Raw genomic sequence first — 20861 nt, forward strand, 5'->3', positions numbered from 1 at the left:
TGTGGAAGCGGCGCACGTACGGCAGCTGAGGATGTCAAAGGGCGCGCAGGAGGGCAATCGGGCTCAATCGTGCCAGACAGACTGTCAGCGGGTCCAACTGCAGCGCTGTGAAGAATAGAGAGCGTAGTGATGCGATACGTGAAGCCCAGTCGAACCTTGCCCGATGCATTGGGGTCCGCCGCTTAGCGGGCCACGTGACATGGAAGCGTCGATCCAAGCTGGACGCCATGAAACTGTCCATCTGTTCTCTCGCGACTGGGCCTGTGCCCGCGTTGGCTGGGTGTGCACTGCGTTCTTCTTTTTGACGTGCATGGCTACTATCGAGCAAGTGTATAGGACCAGCTTTGTGTACCTAGGTACACACCGTATCCGTGGGCGTGTTCGACGTGCATCTATCCCTCCTCTACATGTGCCCTGATTCACGTATGTGTTTCATCCACGGAAAGGCTACAGATTACGCAGTACCCTCGCCCTTGATACTCGTTTCCGCCGTGCACTGCATGCCCTCGTGAGCTTGTCGCTGCTAGACTCGGGCTTTCCCCACGCTGGAATATCACCTGCAGCACGTCTTCGGCTCATGCCGCGCTCCTGCAGACGGGCGCCACATCGCCAGAAGCTGCTCGTTCGCGGCGCTCGCACTGCCCAGCGATGTATCGCCATAGAGAACCTGGGGATTCACACAGCCGCAGCCGTTGATTGGAGATGTGTCCTCGGCTGGCCTCGCAGCTCCTCACCTGAGCTGCCTCCCACACCCGGAGCTGTGCCGAAACTTGCATTCACATACATGGCGTGCTGGCACCATCCTCTGATCTGATCTCTCTCCAGTCGAGCTCTGCTTCCTTGTCGCATCCGCTCCGCCGTCCCGCTCATTAATTGCTGACTCGCCTACACGTGCTTATCAGACGACTAAAGACCGGCCCAATATCGCGTTCCCGCTAAAACAGTGGGGCTAGGGTAGGAGTAGACTGGACAACCTCGAGCACGTTTCCAGGTCGTCTCCATGGGCGATTGGCAGTTGGCAAGAACACTGTGCTTGCTCTACGTGTGAACCTCTCTGGCTAATCCCCTCCCCAGTATCGCTACTACGGCGCCAACGCCACCGCCAGCCCTCCCATACGCCCCAAGACCGTCGAAGCAAAGCAATGGGATCTGACCACCACGGACGCTCTCGGTAGAACCATCTCTGCGTCTTCGACTTCTGCCTCAACAGGCGCGCGCACCCTCTCAGGCCACAACATGGACATAACGCGCGGCTCCATGTCCAGCAGCTCCACCCAGAGTACCAGAGACGACACGGGCGTCCCCTCTAACGAACCCTTCATTCTGCGCCATGGCCGCCGATACATTCGAAGCGCCCAGAGCTATCCCCTCCCGTGCGACCTGCCCGAGCTCCACCGCCAGAACCTACATACCCTCCTTGCGACAGCTGTCTTCGGCAAAGCCATGGGCTCCACCCCCTCATACCCACCAAAGAAAGTGCTCGAGGTTGCGTGTGGCTCCGGATACTGGTCGGCTGTGTGCCATGAATGGCTGAGTGGTAGGTATACCCCGCACCTTCTGTACGGTTCCGGGCTGACCGTAACCAGAACAGGGCTACGATGATGTTTCCTTTACTGGTCTAGACATTGTCAATCTCGCAGGAGATTTGCAGCGCCAGGGCATCGACTGGAAGTTCGTGCAGCATGATCTGCGCAAGTTACCACTGCCGTTCGACGATGAGGAGTTCGATGTCGTCGTGATGAAGGACCTGAGTATGGTGATACCTGATGGGCAGCCCTCGCAGAGGACACTCGATGAATGCACTCGGATCCTAAAGTCTGGGGGCACGTTGGAAATATGGGACACAGACCACATTATCCGATCGATCCTGCCGCATCCTCCACCTCCACCAGGCAAGAATCCCCAAGAGTACGCTTGCGCTGTATCGACCGGGACGTTCCTCATTTCGCACACCACGCCCTTTACCGATGTGCAGAACAAATTTCTCCAAGACTCCAACTCGTGGATCCAAGAAGCGCTGGACCGACGCAAGCTCACGGCAACCCCTTGCTCTCGTATATCGCAAATCCTGCTACAAGAGCCGGACACTCTATGCGAGGTGGAAAACCGGCGGGTAGCGATTCTTCTCGGTGAACCACGGTGGGAGCGCGAAGCTGCGGGCGAGACGATAAAGCGACGTGGAAGCGAGGCGGGGAAACTCAAGAAGGGAAGCGCAGCCCTGGAGAGCTCCATTCTGACCAAGGAGCAGGCAGCGCTAAGACACACGGCATTGCTTGTCGTCATACAGTTGATTGAAAGTCTCGAGCCTCTACTCAAAGAAGTCAGCGGAAAGAACCAAGAGGAATGGCAGCGTTATTGGAACTCCATGATCAACGACCTGCTTGAGCAGAAAGGTGCCTCGAGCGGTGAGTGTCTCGAGCTCGGCATATGGTGGGCCAAGAAGGCGTAAAGTTCAAGTGGCGTACCTTGTTATTTGTGATATCCCGGTCTACGCAAGGCCATGGTCGGCGAAATGTCAGTTATCGTATTATACCAGCTAGGCGAGTTTGTCGTAGCGCTGGCGCAAAGTGCGATAGCGCTTTAGATAGTATCTGGATATAGTTAGGAATTCTTTCGATTTTGCTTTTTCAGCTGCTGCAAACGAACAGTGCTTCAATCTCTATAAGATGTTAGCATGATACATTGGATGCCTGGTATGGCGTGACTTACCTTTCTTCACGTACTCCGCCCTCTCGATGCCCTGCTTAATCTTGGCCTCGTCCGTCAGATTCTTTTGGCTCGCAAATGCCTTGTGTAGGCGTGTCCTAAAGTAATCGTAGCCCTGGGGATATTCCCGGCCCATGAAAAGCAAATCTATTCATTTCGTTAGCCCATGGAGTTTGCTACGAGCCGAGGGAAAAGACCATGCTACGTACCCTTGTAGATCCGGATGACCTGGTGGCGAAGCGCGGGATTCGGGGATGTCATTTTTCAATGATGAAGCAAACGATGTATGGATCCAAAGAAGTCGATGCTAGAAAGCTGTCAAACGTCAATTGCGTGTGTACGAGCAGGGTGCGGAGTAGTTGTAGTAAACGCTCGGGCCCGCGTCCTGACGTAGCGGCTGGCGGACTTGTGGATGGAATTGGATGTGGAGGTAGCGGATCCTCGGCTTATCTTCCGTATCCTCGGAAGGAACGCCCTAGCTCTTGCTGCAATCGTTCGTGAACACCACCGCGCTGTCTTCCCATTGGACTCCGTATTTCACAATAATGAATACCATGCGACCCTTGGTGCGCTCGGCGCTTTTTCGTTCTAGACCTGCATGGCCAGCTCTTCCGGTTGTGCAGGGAGTTTCTCGCACGCGGTATCAGTCTACTTCAAGCGGTACGTAAATTGGGTGTCGATTCTTTGATGCTGTTAGTGCGCGCAGCACGGATCTATGTGATCGATTGATGGGCACGTTGTACCTTGTAAAGTATCTCAAGCCAGTCACTATACAGTTGTCCAAACAGCTATCATTGTACTTTATAAGGGGAAGAGCTGGAGCATCACGGAATACCAATAGCTGACCCACATCTGACACAGAAGCACCGGCAACTGCAGCGCTCAGCCCAAGATGGCTCTCGGACGTTCGAACACGCATCGGCAAGTGTATTAGTTTTGGAATGAACCCTGCACAGATTGAGGAAGCTGGTTTGATATTACAGGAGACTGCAGCAGACTGTGAGTTATGACAAAGGTGGTTCATGTCATGACGCAGAACCAACTTCTTATGTGTCTTACAGGGCGAGAACTTGTAGCTGGTAGCGAGGGTTTTCTTACAGGCAGGCAATGGCGGGGTCTCTACCGGCAAGAGGTGGTATGGGGTGAAATGGTTAGGATCCTGTCTAACGAAGTTGTGTACAATTGCTGATGTGAGCGATCGTGTGCAGGACAGCATGGTAGGATGACCCCAATACGTGTATACTGATAACTGCTGACGGATGTGAAGGGTACTTACTTCCCTACCTGGGCCTTGGATATCTAATTCTAATCTCTGATAGGTCATGTCAACAACGTCATGTACAATCGGTATGCTGAGTCGGCGAGAGTTAACTGGACGCTGAACTTTGCGGCGAGCGACCCACAACACAAAGCCGAGTGGATGGAGCTCATGACACCGAAGAGCGTTGGCTTGATACTGCGAAGCATCAAAACAGACTACAAGTTTGTAAGTTGCGCGCGCTACTGGTCCAGCTGGAGGCTGGCCGAATTCTTGAAACGTCACTGACGGAGAACTAGCCCATGAAATGGCCTGATAGGTGCGACCACGAACGCAAACTACAAGATGCAGGGCTCAATGTTTTAACACATACATTATCAGGGTGACCGTACTGCACAAGCTTCGAGACAAACCGACACAAGACACCGATCACTTCATCTTGGACGTACTAATCCTCTCAGAGGCCCAGCGTCGACCAGCAGCGCGATGCACCGAAGACATTGTCGTGTACGACTATCGAACAGCGAAGAAGTCCCCACTGCCGTCTTTTATGATCCAGAAGTTCCAAGATACATTCAACCTACAGGAACAAGCGAAAGACAAGAACAGCATTAGGGTCAGAGGGCTATTGGATCGAGTTAGGGAATTAGAGAAGGGTAGCTGGGATAGACCGGATGCTAAAGAAGACTTTGGTAGCGCGGCTCCGTAGAACATGGTGATACTTGCGAGAAAACGCCTCATCAGACCCTTGATATCTGCGGTTCGCATTCGCAAACGGTGCCTTGATTTCTGGTTCCTCCTGTCCCGTGAAAGCTTCGCTAGTGCGACGTCTTTGAACAAGACTAACAAATAGTCATGTCTGTAGCGGCGGTAGAGTAGGATTTACTAGCGGTGTTACATAGGTATCGTCATATCCGTCATCATATACCCCTGCAGCGGCATGGACAGACAGCACGCGGGGTTGATCGCGTGTCCGAGGTCGGCGCATGGCAGTCAAACCAGTTGTATAGATGCAAGCGATGGGAAAATGGCAAACTGCCGCATGAACCCACTGCATGGCGTGATTCTCATCACAATGATGTACATGAAGTGGGATGTTCTGATGCCTATTGCAGCGATCTGCACGCCCGTTGCGCGCGTGATGTTCCGGCTTGCCTTATTTGCAAGTCGAACGGGCTGCTATTGGCGTGGTTGGGTTAAGCTTCACGCCGGCACACTGCAGAGGGCGGAAGAGGGTCATGGATGTGCAGGCGGAAGGCTTGCGCGCTATGCTCGCCTCGAGGGAACACAGATAGATAAAAATGCTCCGAACAATTTGGGATGCTGACAGTGCACCGCTTGACCCGGTATAGCAATGCTCAGTAAGGTGTGGCGTAACACGTCGCATGAGCATTGCTGTGCAGCCGCTGTAAAGATTCATGCATCGAAGGGGCAGGCACGCTCTATCCGCGTACCTAGGAAGCAGACAATGGGTGACGGCGGCGTGAGTAATAGCGTCGGCGGGGTTTGCCCGCTGCAGAGACTTCAGGCATGCGGTGAACAGACAAAGCGCGGGTTCATTCGCCCTGGAGCTTGCTATGGCTCAGGGGGGTCCTGGTGCACGCAAATGAGCAGGTAAGCTAAAGAAGCCGGCGCAGGCTAATTGGCTGCCTTGGAAGACGTGTTTGTCTGGCGATGCAGCTGTGCGATATGGCAGAGGCAGCAGACGGGGGGACTATGTAGAGGAGGGCAAGATGAGGTGCCAGACAGGCAAGATCACTGCCGGAGAGGGACGGGCGATACTTGGCTTCCCCGATAGAGTGAAATGACGGCCTTGTTGTCGTGGTCAAGATCGGCATCATGAACTGGAATCGGACACAGCTCGGCTGATCTGCGTGGCAGCAGCATCAAGATATGCTGCCCGCGTGGTTGTGATGATGGCGGTACAAGCCGGACACATGGAATTTTGCCGCGGATAGGCAGCGTGTCGAGGGCGTCGTGGTTGCATGTGCAGGGCGGTCGTGGTGAACCACGGGTCGGCAGCGCTGGAGACGTGGAACCTCGGAGTCGACAGGCAAATCAGCCGTCAGGTGCATCGTGGCTTGTCAGTGCTCTGGTCACAGCGTGGCCCACTCGCGCAGAGGCTTGGGCGGTCGGGTTTTCTTGGTTGACTTTGCATTTGACGTTTAGCACTTGCAAGTCTTGGCACGAGCCCATCCGGCGGAAGGCACGACTGAGCAGGCGCAGGGCACCTTCCTCGCTCCCTACACGTCTTGCCCAGCACACGACACCCCCCCAGACTCCCCCACCGAGCAGCGGCTCAACATCTTCCAGTCCTGGCTCGTCCTGTGCAGCAGTCGAGTCGCGCCAGGGAGAGGTTTGCCCGCTCGCACCCGCACCGCCGTCTATGGTAGCGAAGTCGAAGAGGAACGCGGCGCACGACAAGCGACACGAGAATGGCCTTGCGGCCCCCGGCAAGAAAATCACAAAGCAGAAGAGCATCCCGCAGCTCAATGGCCACGCCAACGGGAAGCCCAGCGAGCCCTCGCCGCCGCTGCCCAGCCATGTAGACACGACCGAGATGACGCAGCACGCCAGCGCCCACGATCCAGCTCCAGGGTCGAGCGCCCACGCCAACACCATGGCCGCTGCTGCGTCGGCGGGATCAGGGCACCGCACGCGCGCTGGCTCGGATGCCTCGCTCGACAACACCCCCGAGGCCTGCCGCTCGTACGACAATGGCAGCGCCGGCGGGCCCTTTGATCCCATGCCCTCGACTCTCCGCCGCGCCGACACCAATGCCTCCAAGTCGGCGTCTATCTCCATGGCCAGCATGCTCGCCGTGCCCGCCACCATTCTCACGTCCTGTCCGCTGCGGGACGTCCTCGCCATCCTCATCATCCTGCTCCAGCTGCCCCCCACCGTCCTCACCGTCGTCCAGTTCCTGTTCGCAACGCTTACTTTTGTCCCGCCCCAGGCCGGCACGCCCCTCTCCGCCCTCTCCGCCTTCCCCTCCTTCACCGACATCTTCCAGGGCTCCGGCGGCACGCCCTCGCTCTTCACCACAATCATCGCCGACACCGTCATCCTGCTCGTATGGCTGCTGCTGTGGGTGCCTGCCCAGAATTTCTTCCTCGACCTCGCACAGGCCGTCATAGCCATAGCGCTCGGCGGTGCCGCAGCCGGCAAGAAGGGCACGACCAACAGCATTGTCATATGCTTCGTCATCATTCTTTCGAGCCACGTCTTCAGATTCAGGCCTCTCCGGCAACACATCGTCCACTTCCTGTGGACGGGGCTCGCCCGGGGAGGCCTTGAATTCTTGACGAGCCCCCCGAGTACGCCGACCTATTTGGAAAGCTTCTCGACCCCCCATGGATGGCCTCGTAGCCTCCTGGGCATTCATATTTTGGCCCAAGGTGTCGTTCGTATCATCCGACGCTCTCTCTCTCGACGAGAACAATCAACCTTACCCACCGGCAAGAAGACAGATCCAGAGTCTGGCACGCTGCAACGCTCCAACTCCACGAACCTCGATCCCACTGCCGACGTGCCCAACTCCTCGAGCACCGATGGCCGCCCCCCGGGGCCGTCGCCTGCAGCACACGCAATCAAGGATAAAGCGAGTAGTGGGAGGAGGAAGAGGAAGCAAGCTACTCATGTTCGTAGTCAGCAGCCATTCTGGGCTGCACTTGCCAGTACAAAAGTTACAGTTTTAAAAGAGATGGAGAGTAGCCGGGCGGCCAACGATGCCGACGAGGCTAACGCAAAAGACGCAAATCACATTGGAAACGCTGTTTGGAGATCGGAGGACGATCGTGTTTGGATTTCAGAAGTCGGCTTTTCCGACATTTCATTTCGTGTTAGTTTATCTGGTGGAGCTGGCCTTCAAGAGCAGGACGACGAAGATTCCAGCGTCGGGTCTGGGATAGACAAGTCGAAGCCCTTCTACATCCGCGTCAACGGCGCGGACTGGAGCTCAACCCGCATCCGACAGAGCGAGCCGATCGGATTCCAGGGACAAGAGGGAACGGGCTACTGGGTAGGAGAAATATTTGGTCTAACGGCTCTCTCGAACTATTATTGCGAGTTTGTTCGGACCAACGACAACCAAGTCTTCTACTCAGCGAGTCTTATTACCTCGGCCAGCCCGGTAACCGAACTTGGTAAGCAGAACATCTTGTGTAGCCTTACCTTGCTAATGCGTGACAGCTTCAGCTTCTATTGCCTCCCCGCCAGCCCATCAGACCCTACGACCTTCTTCGCCAACAACCACGTTGAAGAACTCTATTGCCGCAGCCGACCAGCAACTACAGGAACAGCGCAATCGATTGAAGCGAAACAAGAAAGACCACAAGACAGCCATTACCAACATCAAGAAAGAGGTAGACACGCTCGGCAACCGCCTTGCCAACGCCGGAGGTAGTGATGAGCGCCAACGCCAGCGCGTCCTTCAATTCACGCAGAACATCCGCCAAGCTGACGATGCTGCCGCCGAGTTTTCCCTTCAAGCAGAAAATCTGGGAAGCATTCCCGAAGATGAGGCGAAGGAGGCTGCAGCCAAGAAGGCAGAGTGGAAGAAGGAGCGTGACAACAAGAATGCTGTTGCTTGTGAATTCGACAAGACCAAGGAGGAGATCGAGCGACAAGTGCAAAGTGTGGAGTCCGATATTTCTACTGCCTTCCAGAAGAGGGAGCGCCTCCAGCAGCGTCAAACCAGGCTCAACGAGCAGCACGATCGTCTCGTTACTGCCAACGCTGAAGGTTTCACCGCCAAGCAACGAAGGGAGCAAGAACGCGCAGCATTACGAGCACAGCGCGCTGAAGTCGAGCACCAGTATCGGAGCAACATCAATGGTTACGAAAGACGCACTGAGGAGCAGAACATGTCAACCAGCCAAATCCTGCAGACTGTTCAGCAGTACGAAGAGCTCCTCCTCCAGCAAGCGCACCAGCACATGTCTGTTCCCACCACACCAGAAGGCAATCTCCCAGGCACGAACATGTCGCCTCACGGCAATGGTTTCTCCAGCTTCACGTTCCCGTCAATGCACTCGCACATGAACGGCACTCCCGGTTCCATGCGTGGAGGTCGCGGTCGTTCCTCGTCGATGCTCTCTAACGTATCCGGATTCACCGACGCTTTCGACGAGCCCGCGTCTTCAGGCACTTATGTCCTCGGTAACCCCTTCAGCACTCCAGGTCCGATCAATGGCCGCAATCGCAGTCACGGTAGTGGCAGCCTCAGCTCAGGAACCTCCAGTCAGAGTTCGAGCCAACGAGACCCATTGAGCCCAGTCCAGAGTATTAAGCCGATGATGGTGCGGAGTCCTACTAGTGGTAGTGGTAACAGTCTGATGAGTCCGATTGGCACTGGCAGATGAAACCGTACACGATTTGATCTTTACGTATCTTTAGGTAGTGTTCCAATGTGATATTCGCGTCCTTTTCGTGTTCTCAATATAGTTCTCGCTTTGCTCCAATTGAAGTGATTTGCGTGTGAATGAACAACTTCATGACATGATGCTCACGGATCGTAAGGAATCATAAACTACCTTTGATACCTACGTAGAGACACAGGTGTATGTACTAAGACGTGAAAAGGTAAGTAACGACTACACCGCAGGATACGGTCTTTATTTGCTCAGTGGAAGGTACACGAAGACTATCCCGCTGCCTTATGCTGACATACAAAACGCCCCCAAACATGCTGTAGTCCCCAAACCTCCCCAACTCACCCCTCAAGTGCGTTGACGCGTTGAATGTCTACATCTCCTCGATGATGGTCGACAACCTTGGACTCCGGCCGGTCTGCTCCAGGTCTTCGCTGGCATCGTCCAGTCTGCCGCCGCCTCCTTCAGCGCCACGCCTGACGTCCATATTGTCCCCTCCTTCGCCCCCATGCTCATGCTCGACTTCCTCTTCACCCTCCTGCCCTCCTTCGCTCACACCCGCAACGTTGGGAATCCTCCCATGTTTCATCCCCCAATTACCTGTTTGCATGCAGACATCTATTCCCGACCATGCGATCAGTCAACCATACCTTCATTTCCCTTGCTCCAATGATACAATCCAAAAATGAAGATAGGAAAATAAAATAGCAGAAAAGCAAGAAGTGACGTGAACTTACTAATAACTCCACCCATCCCCTTCCTCAAGTCCTCCAACAGACAATTCGCCCCAGTGATGATGTCGGGCTGATCCTCCACATGGCTGATCAGTGTCCATGATGTGAATGGCGAACTTGAAGGGCCAGTGTAGAGAATCAAAGCCACGCCGTAGGTCGGCCCTGTTCTCTCTTCACCATCGTTGTTGCTGCTGGTGCTAGCAGTGTTGAAGGTGCTTCTGCTATCGTTGCTACTGCCACCATCGTTGGTAGTCATGCTGTAGGTGACTACATCATAGACTTTTGACGCGTCTTCTGATCTTGTGCCGTAAAGAGGCGTTGCTAGACTGATGATTTGTGTCTTGATGGCAGTGAAGAGTTGCTGCTCGAGCAGTTGTGCGGCGTGTGTTGACATTGTCTTGTCTGTTGAAGTTTGTGTTGGATTGAGTAGAGGAGTTTGAGGTTGTCTCTGTTGGTTTGGTGTTGAAGTCGAAGTCGTGGTGGTGAGCGTTCGCAAAGGCGAGTGACCAAAGTGGAGGTGAATGTCGGAAATAGACATGGTATCGTAAGTCACCTTGAGAAACACCAGAATTCTATGTCAGAGCTCTTATCTTCAATTTCGTTTGCTCCTTCATGTACGGCCAAACAAGTACGATGCATCTACAAACCATCGTTTGACCAAGTCCGCGACGTTCCACCGTCACCCAACCTTAAGTCACCAACTATCCACACAAATTGCTCCGCTGCCCAGCATTCCAGCGCCGCATCGCCTCTTTGATCTGCTTATCAGTCCAGGGCCCGTACCTTTTGTGATCTCCGTGTGGTAGATATCCCGCCTGGTGACTCTCCTTCACCCTGCTCGCCGCACCCTCCATCGCCATGATCCACCAAAAGCCTCCTTCTGCCATCCTACTTCCATATAGCTTCCATAGCCCAGGCATATGAACCACATCTTGCACACAGTAATCCTTGATTGCTTGGCTCAGCGGCCTCTCTTCAAAGACCGCATATCTGCCACCTCGCTCCGGAGCGAAGAGCCTGACACCAGCCTCTTTGATGGCGCTGCAGACTTGCCTCTGCATCGGCGTTATATTCAGGCGTGAGGCATTATAGTCGATCGCTTTGCCCAAGCCCAGGAGGTGTTCACGGGAGCCGCGTGTAGTAGTTGCTAGCTCCATGAGTTGGATGTCGTGGATGCAGGAGAGGGAGATGGCGTAGTGGGAGAAGAGGGCGTCGGAGTCGTTGCGTACATCGAAGAAGACCTTGGGGATTGCTGGTGATTCCAAGATAGACTTCAGGGTTGTGGAAGGCTTTCCAGCGTCTTCAGTGAGGTTTGTTGTGCTGGGCGTAGTATCAAGAGGCGCAGTCACGCTTGCTGTTGCTGCGATGGCAGGTGTTGAGAATGCGCGAGCGCCTAGAGTATGGATGTCGATGAGATACACAGTCTCCTTGGGGAGGACATACAGGGTTAGTAGTGCGATCGAACCATTCCTGCTGAGCTTCGCGCCTTCCAGATCGATGTACAGACTTGGTGGGGATACTGGCAGGTCGTCGAACGTTGCTAGCACGACAGAGAGCTCTTCTGGAGTTGATATGAATACGACTGGAGGCATGATCGTAATTTGTTGGTACTGTATGTGGTTGTTGTAATATTCAAGGAATGCTGTACATTTATATCAGACAGAGAGTGATTGTTTAATGATTCTGGACACGACGATACCGAAAAAGAAGAGGCGAGTAGGTGCAGGCCATGAAAGACTTATAAAGAAGGCAGCAGATTGTGCTTTCCGATCGGCAGGCTGCACCTAGTATTGCCTGAGTGTCCCTTCTGTAATGTGGTTCGACAAAATGTACCGTCGTGTAAGCTGTGCTAGCCTTTGCAGAAACCGGTGAACTTCCTGCATATCTCAACGAAACAAGGTGCCACGAAACCCAATAATTGCTGAGGCAGAAGTCCCAGCTCTATCGATTCAGCCTTGCTCCACATTCCATTGGATTATGGCAGTCGATATGCAAGTGACAGAAGCCCGTTATGGAAAAGATCCTCTGAATCGTTCTCACCAGGGAAGGCCAGCTCATGTTGTGTTAGAACCTATATTATCATTTGAATGCATTACATGTCCTGAAGTGGTGGCGCTTGGGCAATCTGGAGGAGGGGAAGCGAGGAATGCAGACAAGCCAATGAGATCCAGACCAATAGTGTGACGCAGTCGCAAATGGAGGTAGAACACCAGGCGAATGCATAATGCACTCGCTACTGGCTCTAGATATATGCGCATAATTTATATGTAACGTCCCTGGGGATCAAACTTGTCCATGAGCTCCATGGACTTTTCGTACATGGTGAAGACGATGCCACCACTGAGGATCAGCCGACCCAACCTTGGAAGTGCTCCTGACCAGAAGGTGAAGAGCCCCTCGTCTCTGAAGATCTTGGCTACACAGTCGAAGCTGTTCTTGTATGAGCTCCGTGCTTCTATTGACTGCATGCGTGTCTTGACTGTGTCGATAGGCATCGTAGTGTAGACGGTTATTATGCCTGCGAGTCCTCCGAGTCCGAATGTGCTGAAGGCACCGAGCTTCTCTCCTGGAGTGACGTATGACTGCGCTAGCTGCTTGAGCGATGTGTAACTGGAGAAGCGAACGGCCGAGTTGGCTGCTTGACGTGCAGTCGTTGGGAGGAAACCTTGGAAGAAGCCGCGAATGCCTTTTTCTTGTGCGATTATTCTTGATCCGTGCAGGAAGCCTCGCATGCGTGGGTTCGCCGACTTGCGGTCGTCAATACTAGGCGGATGAGTCAGTGAAGGTACATGAATGCGACCAAGGCTGCTTACAGTTGGGTTTTGATACTCTCGAACGGAGTCACAGCTAATAGCGACTCTGTAGCTCCTGCACCGAAACCAGCTATGACTGTCGCTGGGCCGGAGACTTTGCCTTCAGCGTCTGCCAGCATATTCCTGTACATGTCGAATGCGACAAATCCTGCGTGAAGTGTCAGACAGTCGCCTTCCCATTATTTCCACGACGTACTTATGCCCGCCTTCAGAGAGTTGCCGATGATCAAGGTTGTGCAGCCAGCGTACCACTGCTTGCCGAACGGCGGCCATGGCAGCTTCTTTCCGTCAGGTAATCTCCGGTTGAGTTGGGATCGTGTCTTTGCGACTATGTTGGGGTCAGGTTCGACTTGGTCATGTAAGCGGATACGATGCGGTGCGTACACTCAGCGGGGTATGTGATTGCTGGTCCAGGGTCAGTCATGAATCAGATTACGACCTGGGCGCATGCTTTACAAATCTCTACGGCACCTGCAGTTGCACCTGCCAGGATTGAGCGCATTGCGCTTGGCTTCTTCTTCTCGGTCGTTGCGGTCGTCATGACGTTTCAATTCGAGCAGCCTCCGGTGGTGCTAGGAGTAGGTTTGTACGCGCAGCAATTACGCGGGAAAGTTTTGGCGTGTCTACGTCGCGTGCGGTAATAGGAATTCGGCGCAGTGACGTAGTATTGGTCTTGCACTCGAAACCAATGTAGATTCTTTGAAAAACGACAGGAACCACAGTTGGAGGAATCTCGACGCGCCAACGTGAACTAGATTTCCCAAGGTTCACAAAATACTGATTCCATTGTCTTGAAGACGGCCGAGGACGGAGGTGAGCAGCGGGCCCGCATTTCGGCGCCAAGCATCCCGCTTGACATCAGCCCGCCTGCGCTTGGGCCATCGAAAAGTTACGCTTTCGAGAGCCATCTATCGCATCGCCATCTTGAAGTTCCGTTCCAGTCACACGTTTAGTCCACCATGATGTCCCTACGCAACCTCGCCCGCAGCGCCCCGCGGTCTGCTGCTCGTTTCTCCACCAAAGCCGTCCGCCCGCAGTCGTCGCTGCGACAGACGTCAGCTTTCCAGCCAGCATGGGCTGCCCCAATTCCCCGCCTCACAGCTTCTTTCCACATGTCGGCGGCGCGGAGGCAAGACAGCGGTAGTACGTATAGCATACATCGTAGTGAGAGAACACGGCTAACGCGATTTAGTCAATGAGGAGCTCGTCGCAAAGATTCAGAGCGAGATCTCCATGGAGGAGGGCATGAAGGAGGACGAGGATCTCTCTGCCAACATCAAGGAGTACCTTGAGAACAGCCCTTTCGAGGTAAGACCCTACATCACCATTGCTACTGGCCGAATGCTTACAGCCATTAGATTGAGGACAAGGCAGGCAACCAGGAAGTCGTCCTTACCCGCACATACAACGACGAGAAGATCCGAATCACCTTCACCACCGCCGACCTCAACAACAACCAGCCCAGCGATGAGCTTACTGAGGACAATGCTATGTACGACGATGCCGACATGGATGTGCAGTCTGGCGGCGCCAACACCAAGGGCGCCATCAACCAAGGCACTACACAAGACGGAAACATTCGCGTAGCTCCCGAGGACCGTGTTTCTCCCGCTGATCGCGAGGAACTTGAGGACGACTACGAGGATGATGGCCAACAGCAGGGCTTCCCCGCTCACGCTAGCATTCGCATCGAGCGTCCTGGCAAGGGTGCTCTCGCTATCGAGGCCACCGCTCAGGACGGCGACTTCCTGATCGAGGACCTCTACTACTTCCCTACCGCCGATCTGGCTGACCCCGCCACTGCCGAGAAGGACTGGTCAAGACGTGCTCTCTACACTGTAAGTGCAAAGGCTGCATGTAAATCGTAACAAATCTGACTTCTAACAGGGCCCTCCTTTCAACAACCTAGACGAGGACCTCCAGATCCTCCTTGAGAAGTACCTTGAGGAGCGTGGCATCAACACCCGTCTTGCCCTGTTCATCCCTGACTACATTGACCACAAGGAGCAGAAGGAGTACATTCAGTGGCTCAACAGTAAGTTGCGCTTACATTTCTCAGTTTCAGTGTCAGGAGCTAACAGACCACCAGACATCAAGAACTTCGTTGCCTAAGCTCAAACCGAATCGAACAGCATCGTCAACGTCTGAAACCCGACTCGGACAATCCAAAATGACGCTTTGCCGGTGCTTTTACGAAGTAATAAAAGTCTCTCATGTATAAACATATAACGCATCTCAACAGTTGAGCTACTCGGGGCGTTAGCGGAAGTGTAAAATAATTGGTGAGATTGTCCCTCATACATCGTTCTCTGACATGTGCAACACTATCTTGCAAGTAATCATCAGATCGCGAAAGGGACGATCGGAGTACTAGGCAGCTCGAGGCACCTCATATGGGTTGTCTCGGTCCTTAATCTACGAGAACCACGACTTAGGTATCATCGAATGCCAAACAAACGCACATAGCGCTTTTCCACTCATCACTGTCCGAATTATCTTTTCTAGCCCCTTGGCTTATCGTGTCGTTGATCGTTCTGTTTCATTCCAAAGGTCCGTGTCGAGACAAAGACCCGCATACGGCGCGGCGTTTGCTGGGCCAACAACAAAGCCACCGTTCGTCATCCGCGCATGCACACAAGGTGATTGTTCTCTCAATGAAGTTCCGCAAAGAAGTTTGTTCGTTGTCACTGCCGTGGGTGCAGTCAAGGATACATTTCGAAACAACGTTTCGTGACTCTGAATGACGGTCTGCCTGTGATGACTGTATCCCCCTCTTCAACGCTCGAGGATACTACTGTTCATACTAAATCTCCGCCGCATTTCTCCAACTTCGAACAGAGTGTCGATCGATACTAGGTTGCGCGTTTGACGGACCACGATCGATAATCTTGCAAGGGAGTAGTGCCTTGCACGACTGACTCACAAGCCATGACGCGCAATACCAGCCCACGCAGTGTTGGCAACGACCCCGGTCGCATTCCATTTCCAAACCTCCCACCGCCATACACATTCAGAGGCAGTCGGCCTACACAACGAGGCAACTCAAGTTCCTACCTGACCAGAGCGAACGTTTCCGACTTCACCACTACCAGCACAATCCTCGTCGGCCCTCAACTCACACCTTTCCAGATCCAAACCAGCCTCCTCACATCAAAGTCTTCCTACTTCCGCGCCGCGCTCACAGGGCCCTTTGCAGAATCTAGCAACAACAGCATAACGCTCGACGATGTCGCAGTCGACGACTTTCAACTGCTCGTCACCTGGCTCTACGAGCAAGCAGTACCGATCCCCTACAAAGACCGAAAACCAGCATACTATACCCTCCTACACGTCTACGCCCTAGCCGACCGACTAGGACTCGAAGGCGCGAGAAACGCCATCATAGACACAATAAGCGATCTTGCCGACGAAACGAACAGCGTGCTAACACCCTCCGATACACGTATATTGTACGAAGACATCCGCGATTCGGCGCCTATCTGTAAGCTCGTGCTAGATCTCTTTGCCTTCAAAAAGACAGATCGATTGCTGGAATTACATGCGGGACTGTGGCATGCAGAGTTCCTCCGCGATCTGACTGTGCATCTGAAAAGACCGTGTGCGCAGGCTATGCAGCGGCATAGATTGCGTATGTGGTGTCCCATGTCCTGGCACACGACCCGCGGATGCGACTACTGTGGAGTTGTACTACTGCCTAGGTGTGGAGCGGTGGCTTGTGACGATTGCTGTGTGGCGTTTTGTACGGCTTGTGTTCAGGGAGGTGTTGCGATGGCGCGGTGGGAAGTTGGGAGATTTGAGGTTGTGGAAGAGGAGGGGACGGATGGAGAAGAGAAGAGTGGGAAGAAGGTGAAGAAGTGGGAGGCTTGTAAGCCCTGGAGGGGGGCGAGGTGTGCGCTTTATCATGAACATGCTGAGACGGAGAGGTGTGGGGATATCTTTTTGGGGAGGTGACGGGTTTGGTGGACATAGATGGGACTGTTGTTATTGGGGTATCATATCGCAATCTCGCACTTCATTGATCGAGCTCGCTCTTTTTCCAACGCCCATCAATATGCTTCCCAATAACGCTTGAACACTTTCCCTTTCTTCTGGGCCTGACATCGTCTCAGAGGACATCACGAAGACTTAAAACTTCCTCATAGCCCGAACTTACCACTGAAAGCCTCAAGTCAAGATAGCAAGCTACTTGCCACCTTGAGAGCTACTAAGTCTCGTGGACCGACGCCTTGATGCCTCCCCAGTGCCCCTAATATAGCTGCCAGTTTGTAGTGACTCAATCGAAGGCGACGCCTTGATTGGCCTGGCCGCCGACTTCTGTCTCTTGACTTTCTGTGCGACGCCGCGAGTTGTAGGCTTCTGTGGTGATTCCTCATCGTTGTCTTGTTTGAGCTTCTCGTCGATAACTAGGTTCGCAAACGTCTTCGTCTTCAATACCTGTCGCTGATGTCAGTTCTGGTTCCAGTAGAATGGAGCGATGAGTGTCTCGCTCCAGAGAGAGCCTCGTATCTACTTACGGGTTTTCCGACATCCCACTCTGATATGTCCGAAGGACAGTCCGACAGCTCCGAAGGCGAGAAGAACATGCGTGGGTCTGGTTTGGTTGCTTTCAAAGGCGTGACGAATTTGATCTTCAGTTTTGTTGGCGACGTGTCAACGGGGTTGATGTGTTCAGGAATACCGCATACGCCGCAGCACTCTTCCAGAGTCAAGTGTACCTTCTTTGATCTGTTGTTCAAGTTAGCTTATCTGCGCTGGCTGTGAGCCTAGGATGGTGTCAAAAGGCGCGACAGTGGAGTTTTGTCCCTCATGTAGGCTCCTAGCTGCGTGAATGGGGTGTTTGACGAGCTTTAGTATGGTACATACCTGCTTTCGAACAAGGCACTTTCCATTTTGCCAATGAGATGCTCTCTATCAGCATGACCACGAAATAGCTCATCACGTCGTAAAGTGATAACACCACCCGCACTATTGACATTTGATGCGAACGTGAAGATTTCGGGGTCCTCTTCCATTCTCTCGGTTTCATATTCTCCATCGTGGGTCTTTTCTTCCACAACACTGGCCTCTTCATCGTCGTCGCTCAAGCACAGCGGTGGCAAGGGCGTGGGAGCACGAGCATCAGGGTCGTAGCAATCGAATTTGCGATAGACTGGATTGGTCAGTCGTGGAAGTATTCGCGAGGCGGTACACCGCACTTACCTCCGGCGTCATCGGTGAAGCCTTCTGAATCCCACTTGTACGTCCCATCGTAGAACTTGCGTGAGTGCTCGCTGAGGGCTACGTCGACGGGTAGAGGAGTGTAGTGAGCTGCCAGGCCGACCATGATACTTTACTGATCACCTGTTGTATTGAGCGGATTGCCTTCTGTGTATAGACTGAGTAACAGTTGTGCAATAAAGATGAGATACCGGAGCTGCCTGGGACCACGAACGGGGAGGTAGTTATTTTTGTGAGCGTGGTGTGCAAGATGGTATACGCGAGCGTGACCTAGAAGTGCTTGAGGTAAGAGCAGCTGGACAGAAGGCAGGAGCCGCACTCACCGCTTAAGGTCAAACAAACGCAGCGAGCCCTCACTGAGAGAGTGCGGCGCCCAAGATGCGGTTAGAGCTTTAGATTTCTGTCCGCGCATGTCTTATGCCCGAATCACTCTTGACAACGATCCCACAGAGAGAACCTAACAAACAGCAATAGAAAGGAATCCTGATTTTGGAGTAATAGTTCTATGGTCTTGAAAACGACTATGAACCGTCGTGAGAATAACGCCGGCTAAAGTAATGCCTACACGAACGCCCTCCGACTTGATGACCTGCTGGCTGGGTGGCTATTGCGGTGTCGACTGAGCCATCTGCCTAGCCAACGGTATCTTACAGATAACTAAACAATACAGGAAATCGAACACGAAGTGGAAGCCCATGCTGGGGTTCCTGATGCGAATGATAGCCAAAGTGACACACCCGACCATACTCAGGGTTGACCGTTTGGCGAGGGCCGGTGTGCTACATGGCGCTAGCCTGGCCGGCGTGAGTAGACATGTTGGTCAGGGTTTTAGCCATAGACTCTCGAGCTGCCTTCTCCTGTTCCATTTGTGCACGATCAGCCTTAGTAACGCGGGGCTTGCGGACAGTAGAACCACCACGAGAACCTGGACCGCCTCCACGCCCTCTACCACGACCTGACGCGTCGCCTCGTACGGTGCCGCCACGTCCACGTCCTCGTCCACGTCGAACGGTGCCATCGGCCCTACTCAGTGTTAGCTTAGTCTGGTCTGAAGTTGTGGTGGTCACGTACCTCTCCACAGTTGGCTTCTCCTCGGTAACGAGTGGGCCACTGTAGACGAAGAAGCCGTCTTTCGCCATGAGCGCTTGTTGTTCCCAAGCTAGCTCGGTGTCGTCAATGAAGTCATCCTCCTTATCGTAATCTTCTTGCTTGCGCTTGCGTCGCTTCTTGCCGCCGTTCTCCTTGGCTGATGTCTCATCGTCCATGCCGCCCATCTCGACGTTGCTTTCGTTTTCCGATAAGTCGACAGACTGATCGTCGTTTGAGCCCCCACCTGCAGCCCGCTCGAGTGCTGCACCTGCTGCCGTAATCTGACGCTGGCGCTCTTTCCGTGCGGCAATGCGAGGATGTAGAGCAGCAAAGCCGTACTTCCTCTCGACTTCTTGCGCGAAGTTAATAGTGACGTTTTCGCGTCCCTTCAAGTCGAAAGTGAGGTAGATGTTAGTGCCTTGGGTCTCAGAAGTGCCGTTGGCGTTGGCAACGGGACCGAATGGCGTTCCTGACAGGAGGCCGCTACCGGAAGGCAGCGGCGGTGGGGCCTCTTTCTGGCGGACGGTTTTGGCGGGTGGAGTGGGAGCATTGGATTGTGAGAGGGTACCGGAGTTTGTGGAATTTTCTTTTGCCATTGGGACGGATGCTGGCTTACTGGGCTCGGTGTCAATATCCATGGGAGTTGGGCCTGATGATGCAGTGGGATACGGCTGAGGCTGGTTCTGAAGAGATGTTTGCGGTTGCTGTTGTTGGAGTTGAGGTGAGTAGTCTTGAGAAGGAAGGACCGACGCTGGTCGCGTGGAGAAGGCGGCAGGTGACACGGGTGCGGATGTGATTGATGCCTGTTGCTGAAGCTTGGCAGGATGTGAATAGAAGGAGTTGCTGGCAGATGGCGGGTCAATGAGACTTGTGATGGAAGGTGAGGCACTCGCACGGTGGTTGATCGGGGGTGAAACAGGCGGCGGAGGGGCGCTTGCTGGAGGCTGCGGTTTTGACTCAAAGGTGTCGCCCCGGATAGGATCATATCTTTGGCCTGAACTAGATGGCCGTGGCGTGGATGGCGCAACGCTGATATGGGAGAGATTTGGGTTACTGTGGAGAGTCGGCTCGGGATTGCTCAACACACGGGTTGGCTGCGCGACTGCAGGCGGCTGCTCGGCTTGCAAAGCAGGGACGGATTCACTGGGCCCAGTCTGTGGTATGGGTGATAGCTGCACAGGCGGTTTCTCGTCGACGACCTGTGCGGCTGGCTGTGCCTGTGCCTCGAGCGATGCCTTTGTCCTCCTCTTCCGTGGCGCAGGCGCGGCATTTGGGTCCTTGGGCTCCGACTTACGGGGCTTTCTTGTCTTCTTTTCTGGCTCTGGTGCACTTGGGTCTTTGGCCTTTGGTTTCGGACCTGGCTTCTTGCGTGGCTGGCCGTTCGCAGTAAGGCCGCGTGGAGCTGGCGATGCATTTGCAGGGGTTGGCGTGCTAGTTCCAACACCAACACCACCTGCAGCTGCGCGGACAGTTGCTGTCGGAGTGCCCTCAGGCGAGTGCGGGGGCGAGCTTAGACTGCCCGGCGAAGATGCATCGTCGGCCATGGCGCCGAACACTAGGTCGATACAATCCCCAGAAGAGCACCGGGGCGCTTCTAGTGCAGACGAACAACAGAAAAGGTCGAGATAATTTCCCGATGTGAGCAGCGGAGGCGCGCAGGCAGATTCAGGGC

General features: G+C 54.0%; 10 protein-coding genes across 10 annotated transcripts; 5 read left to right on the forward strand and 5 right to left on the reverse strand.

The window, feature by feature from the left end:
* Positions 1–1000: 1000 nt before the first annotated feature.
* Positions 1001–2449, forward strand: J4E87_003987 (uncharacterized protein; the record flags this gene model as incomplete). The annotated part of the gene is made up of 3 exons (XM_049375611.1): positions 1001–1042; positions 1075–1537; positions 1587–2449. The coding sequence occupies 3 exons, from the start codon at positions 1001–1003 to the stop codon at positions 2447–2449; spliced, it is 1368 nt and encodes a 455-aa protein (XP_049234596.1).
* A 178-nt stretch (positions 2450–2627) lies between these two features.
* LYRM5B (LYR motif-containing protein 5B) lies at positions 2628–2842 on the reverse strand (the record flags this gene model as incomplete). Its single annotated transcript, XM_049375612.1, has 2 exons — positions 2628–2659; positions 2710–2842. The coding sequence occupies 2 exons, from the start codon at positions 2840–2842 to the stop codon at positions 2628–2630; spliced, it is 165 nt and encodes a 54-aa protein (XP_049234597.1).
* Positions 2843–4042: 1200 nt separating this feature from the next.
* On the forward strand, positions 4043–4673 carry J4E87_003989 (uncharacterized protein; the record flags this gene model as incomplete). The annotated part of the gene is made up of 2 exons (XM_049375613.1): positions 4043–4244; positions 4372–4673. 2 exons carry the CDS (start codon positions 4043–4045, stop codon positions 4671–4673), a joined length of 504 nt encoding a protein of 167 aa, XP_049234598.1.
* Positions 4674–5880: 1207 nt separating this feature from the next.
* On the forward strand, positions 5881–9327 carry J4E87_003990 (uncharacterized protein; the record flags this gene model as incomplete). Its single annotated transcript, XM_049375614.1, has 3 exons — positions 5881–5886; positions 6243–8109; positions 8156–9327. 3 exons carry the CDS (start codon positions 5881–5883, stop codon positions 9325–9327), a joined length of 3045 nt encoding a protein of 1014 aa, XP_049234599.1.
* A 382-nt stretch (positions 9328–9709) lies between these two features.
* On the reverse strand, positions 9710–11662 carry J4E87_003991 (uncharacterized protein; the record flags this gene model as incomplete). The annotated part of the gene is made up of 3 exons (XM_049375615.1): positions 9710–9936; positions 10074–10472; positions 11011–11662. The coding sequence occupies 3 exons, from the start codon at positions 11660–11662 to the stop codon at positions 9710–9712; spliced, it is 1278 nt and encodes a 425-aa protein (XP_049234600.1).
* A 669-nt stretch (positions 11663–12331) lies between these two features.
* J4E87_003992 (uncharacterized protein) lies at positions 12332–13424 on the reverse strand (the record flags this gene model as incomplete). The annotated part of the gene is made up of 5 exons (XM_049375616.1): positions 12332–12833; positions 12884–13031; positions 13080–13211; positions 13268–13288; positions 13340–13424. The coding sequence occupies 5 exons, from the start codon at positions 13422–13424 to the stop codon at positions 12332–12334; spliced, it is 888 nt and encodes a 295-aa protein (XP_049234601.1).
* A 418-nt stretch (positions 13425–13842) lies between these two features.
* Positions 13843–14995, forward strand: J4E87_003993 (uncharacterized protein; the record flags this gene model as incomplete). The annotated part of the gene is made up of 5 exons (XM_049375617.1): positions 13843–14026; positions 14076–14191; positions 14242–14721; positions 14771–14918; positions 14973–14995. 5 exons carry the CDS (start codon positions 13843–13845, stop codon positions 14993–14995), a joined length of 951 nt encoding a protein of 316 aa, XP_049234602.1.
* An 816-nt stretch (positions 14996–15811) lies between these two features.
* On the forward strand, positions 15812–16506 carry J4E87_003994 (uncharacterized protein; the record flags this gene model as incomplete). The annotated part of the gene is made up of 2 exons (XM_049375618.1): positions 15812–16364; positions 16490–16506. The coding sequence occupies 2 exons, from the start codon at positions 15812–15814 to the stop codon at positions 16504–16506; spliced, it is 570 nt and encodes a 189-aa protein (XP_049234603.1).
* Positions 16507–17065: 559 nt separating this feature from the next.
* On the reverse strand, positions 17066–18206 carry J4E87_003995 (uncharacterized protein; the record flags this gene model as incomplete). The annotated part of the gene is made up of 4 exons (XM_049375619.1): positions 17066–17317; positions 17398–17608; positions 17747–18032; positions 18083–18206. 4 exons carry the CDS (start codon positions 18204–18206, stop codon positions 17066–17068), a joined length of 873 nt encoding a protein of 290 aa, XP_049234604.1.
* A 673-nt stretch (positions 18207–18879) lies between these two features.
* J4E87_003996 (uncharacterized protein) lies at positions 18880–20733 on the reverse strand (the record flags this gene model as incomplete). The annotated part of the gene is made up of 2 exons (XM_049375620.1): positions 18880–19123; positions 19172–20733. The coding sequence occupies 2 exons, from the start codon at positions 20731–20733 to the stop codon at positions 18880–18882; spliced, it is 1806 nt and encodes a 601-aa protein (XP_049234605.1).
* Between the last annotated feature and the right edge of the window lie 128 nt (positions 20734–20861).

This window comes from Alternaria ethzedia (assembly GCF_023757985.1).
Source record: "Alternaria ethzedia strain BMP 0044 chromosome Unknown scaffold_7, whole genome shotgun sequence".
Classification (NCBI taxonomy): domain Eukaryota; kingdom Fungi; phylum Ascomycota; class Dothideomycetes; order Pleosporales; family Pleosporaceae; genus Alternaria; species Alternaria ethzedia.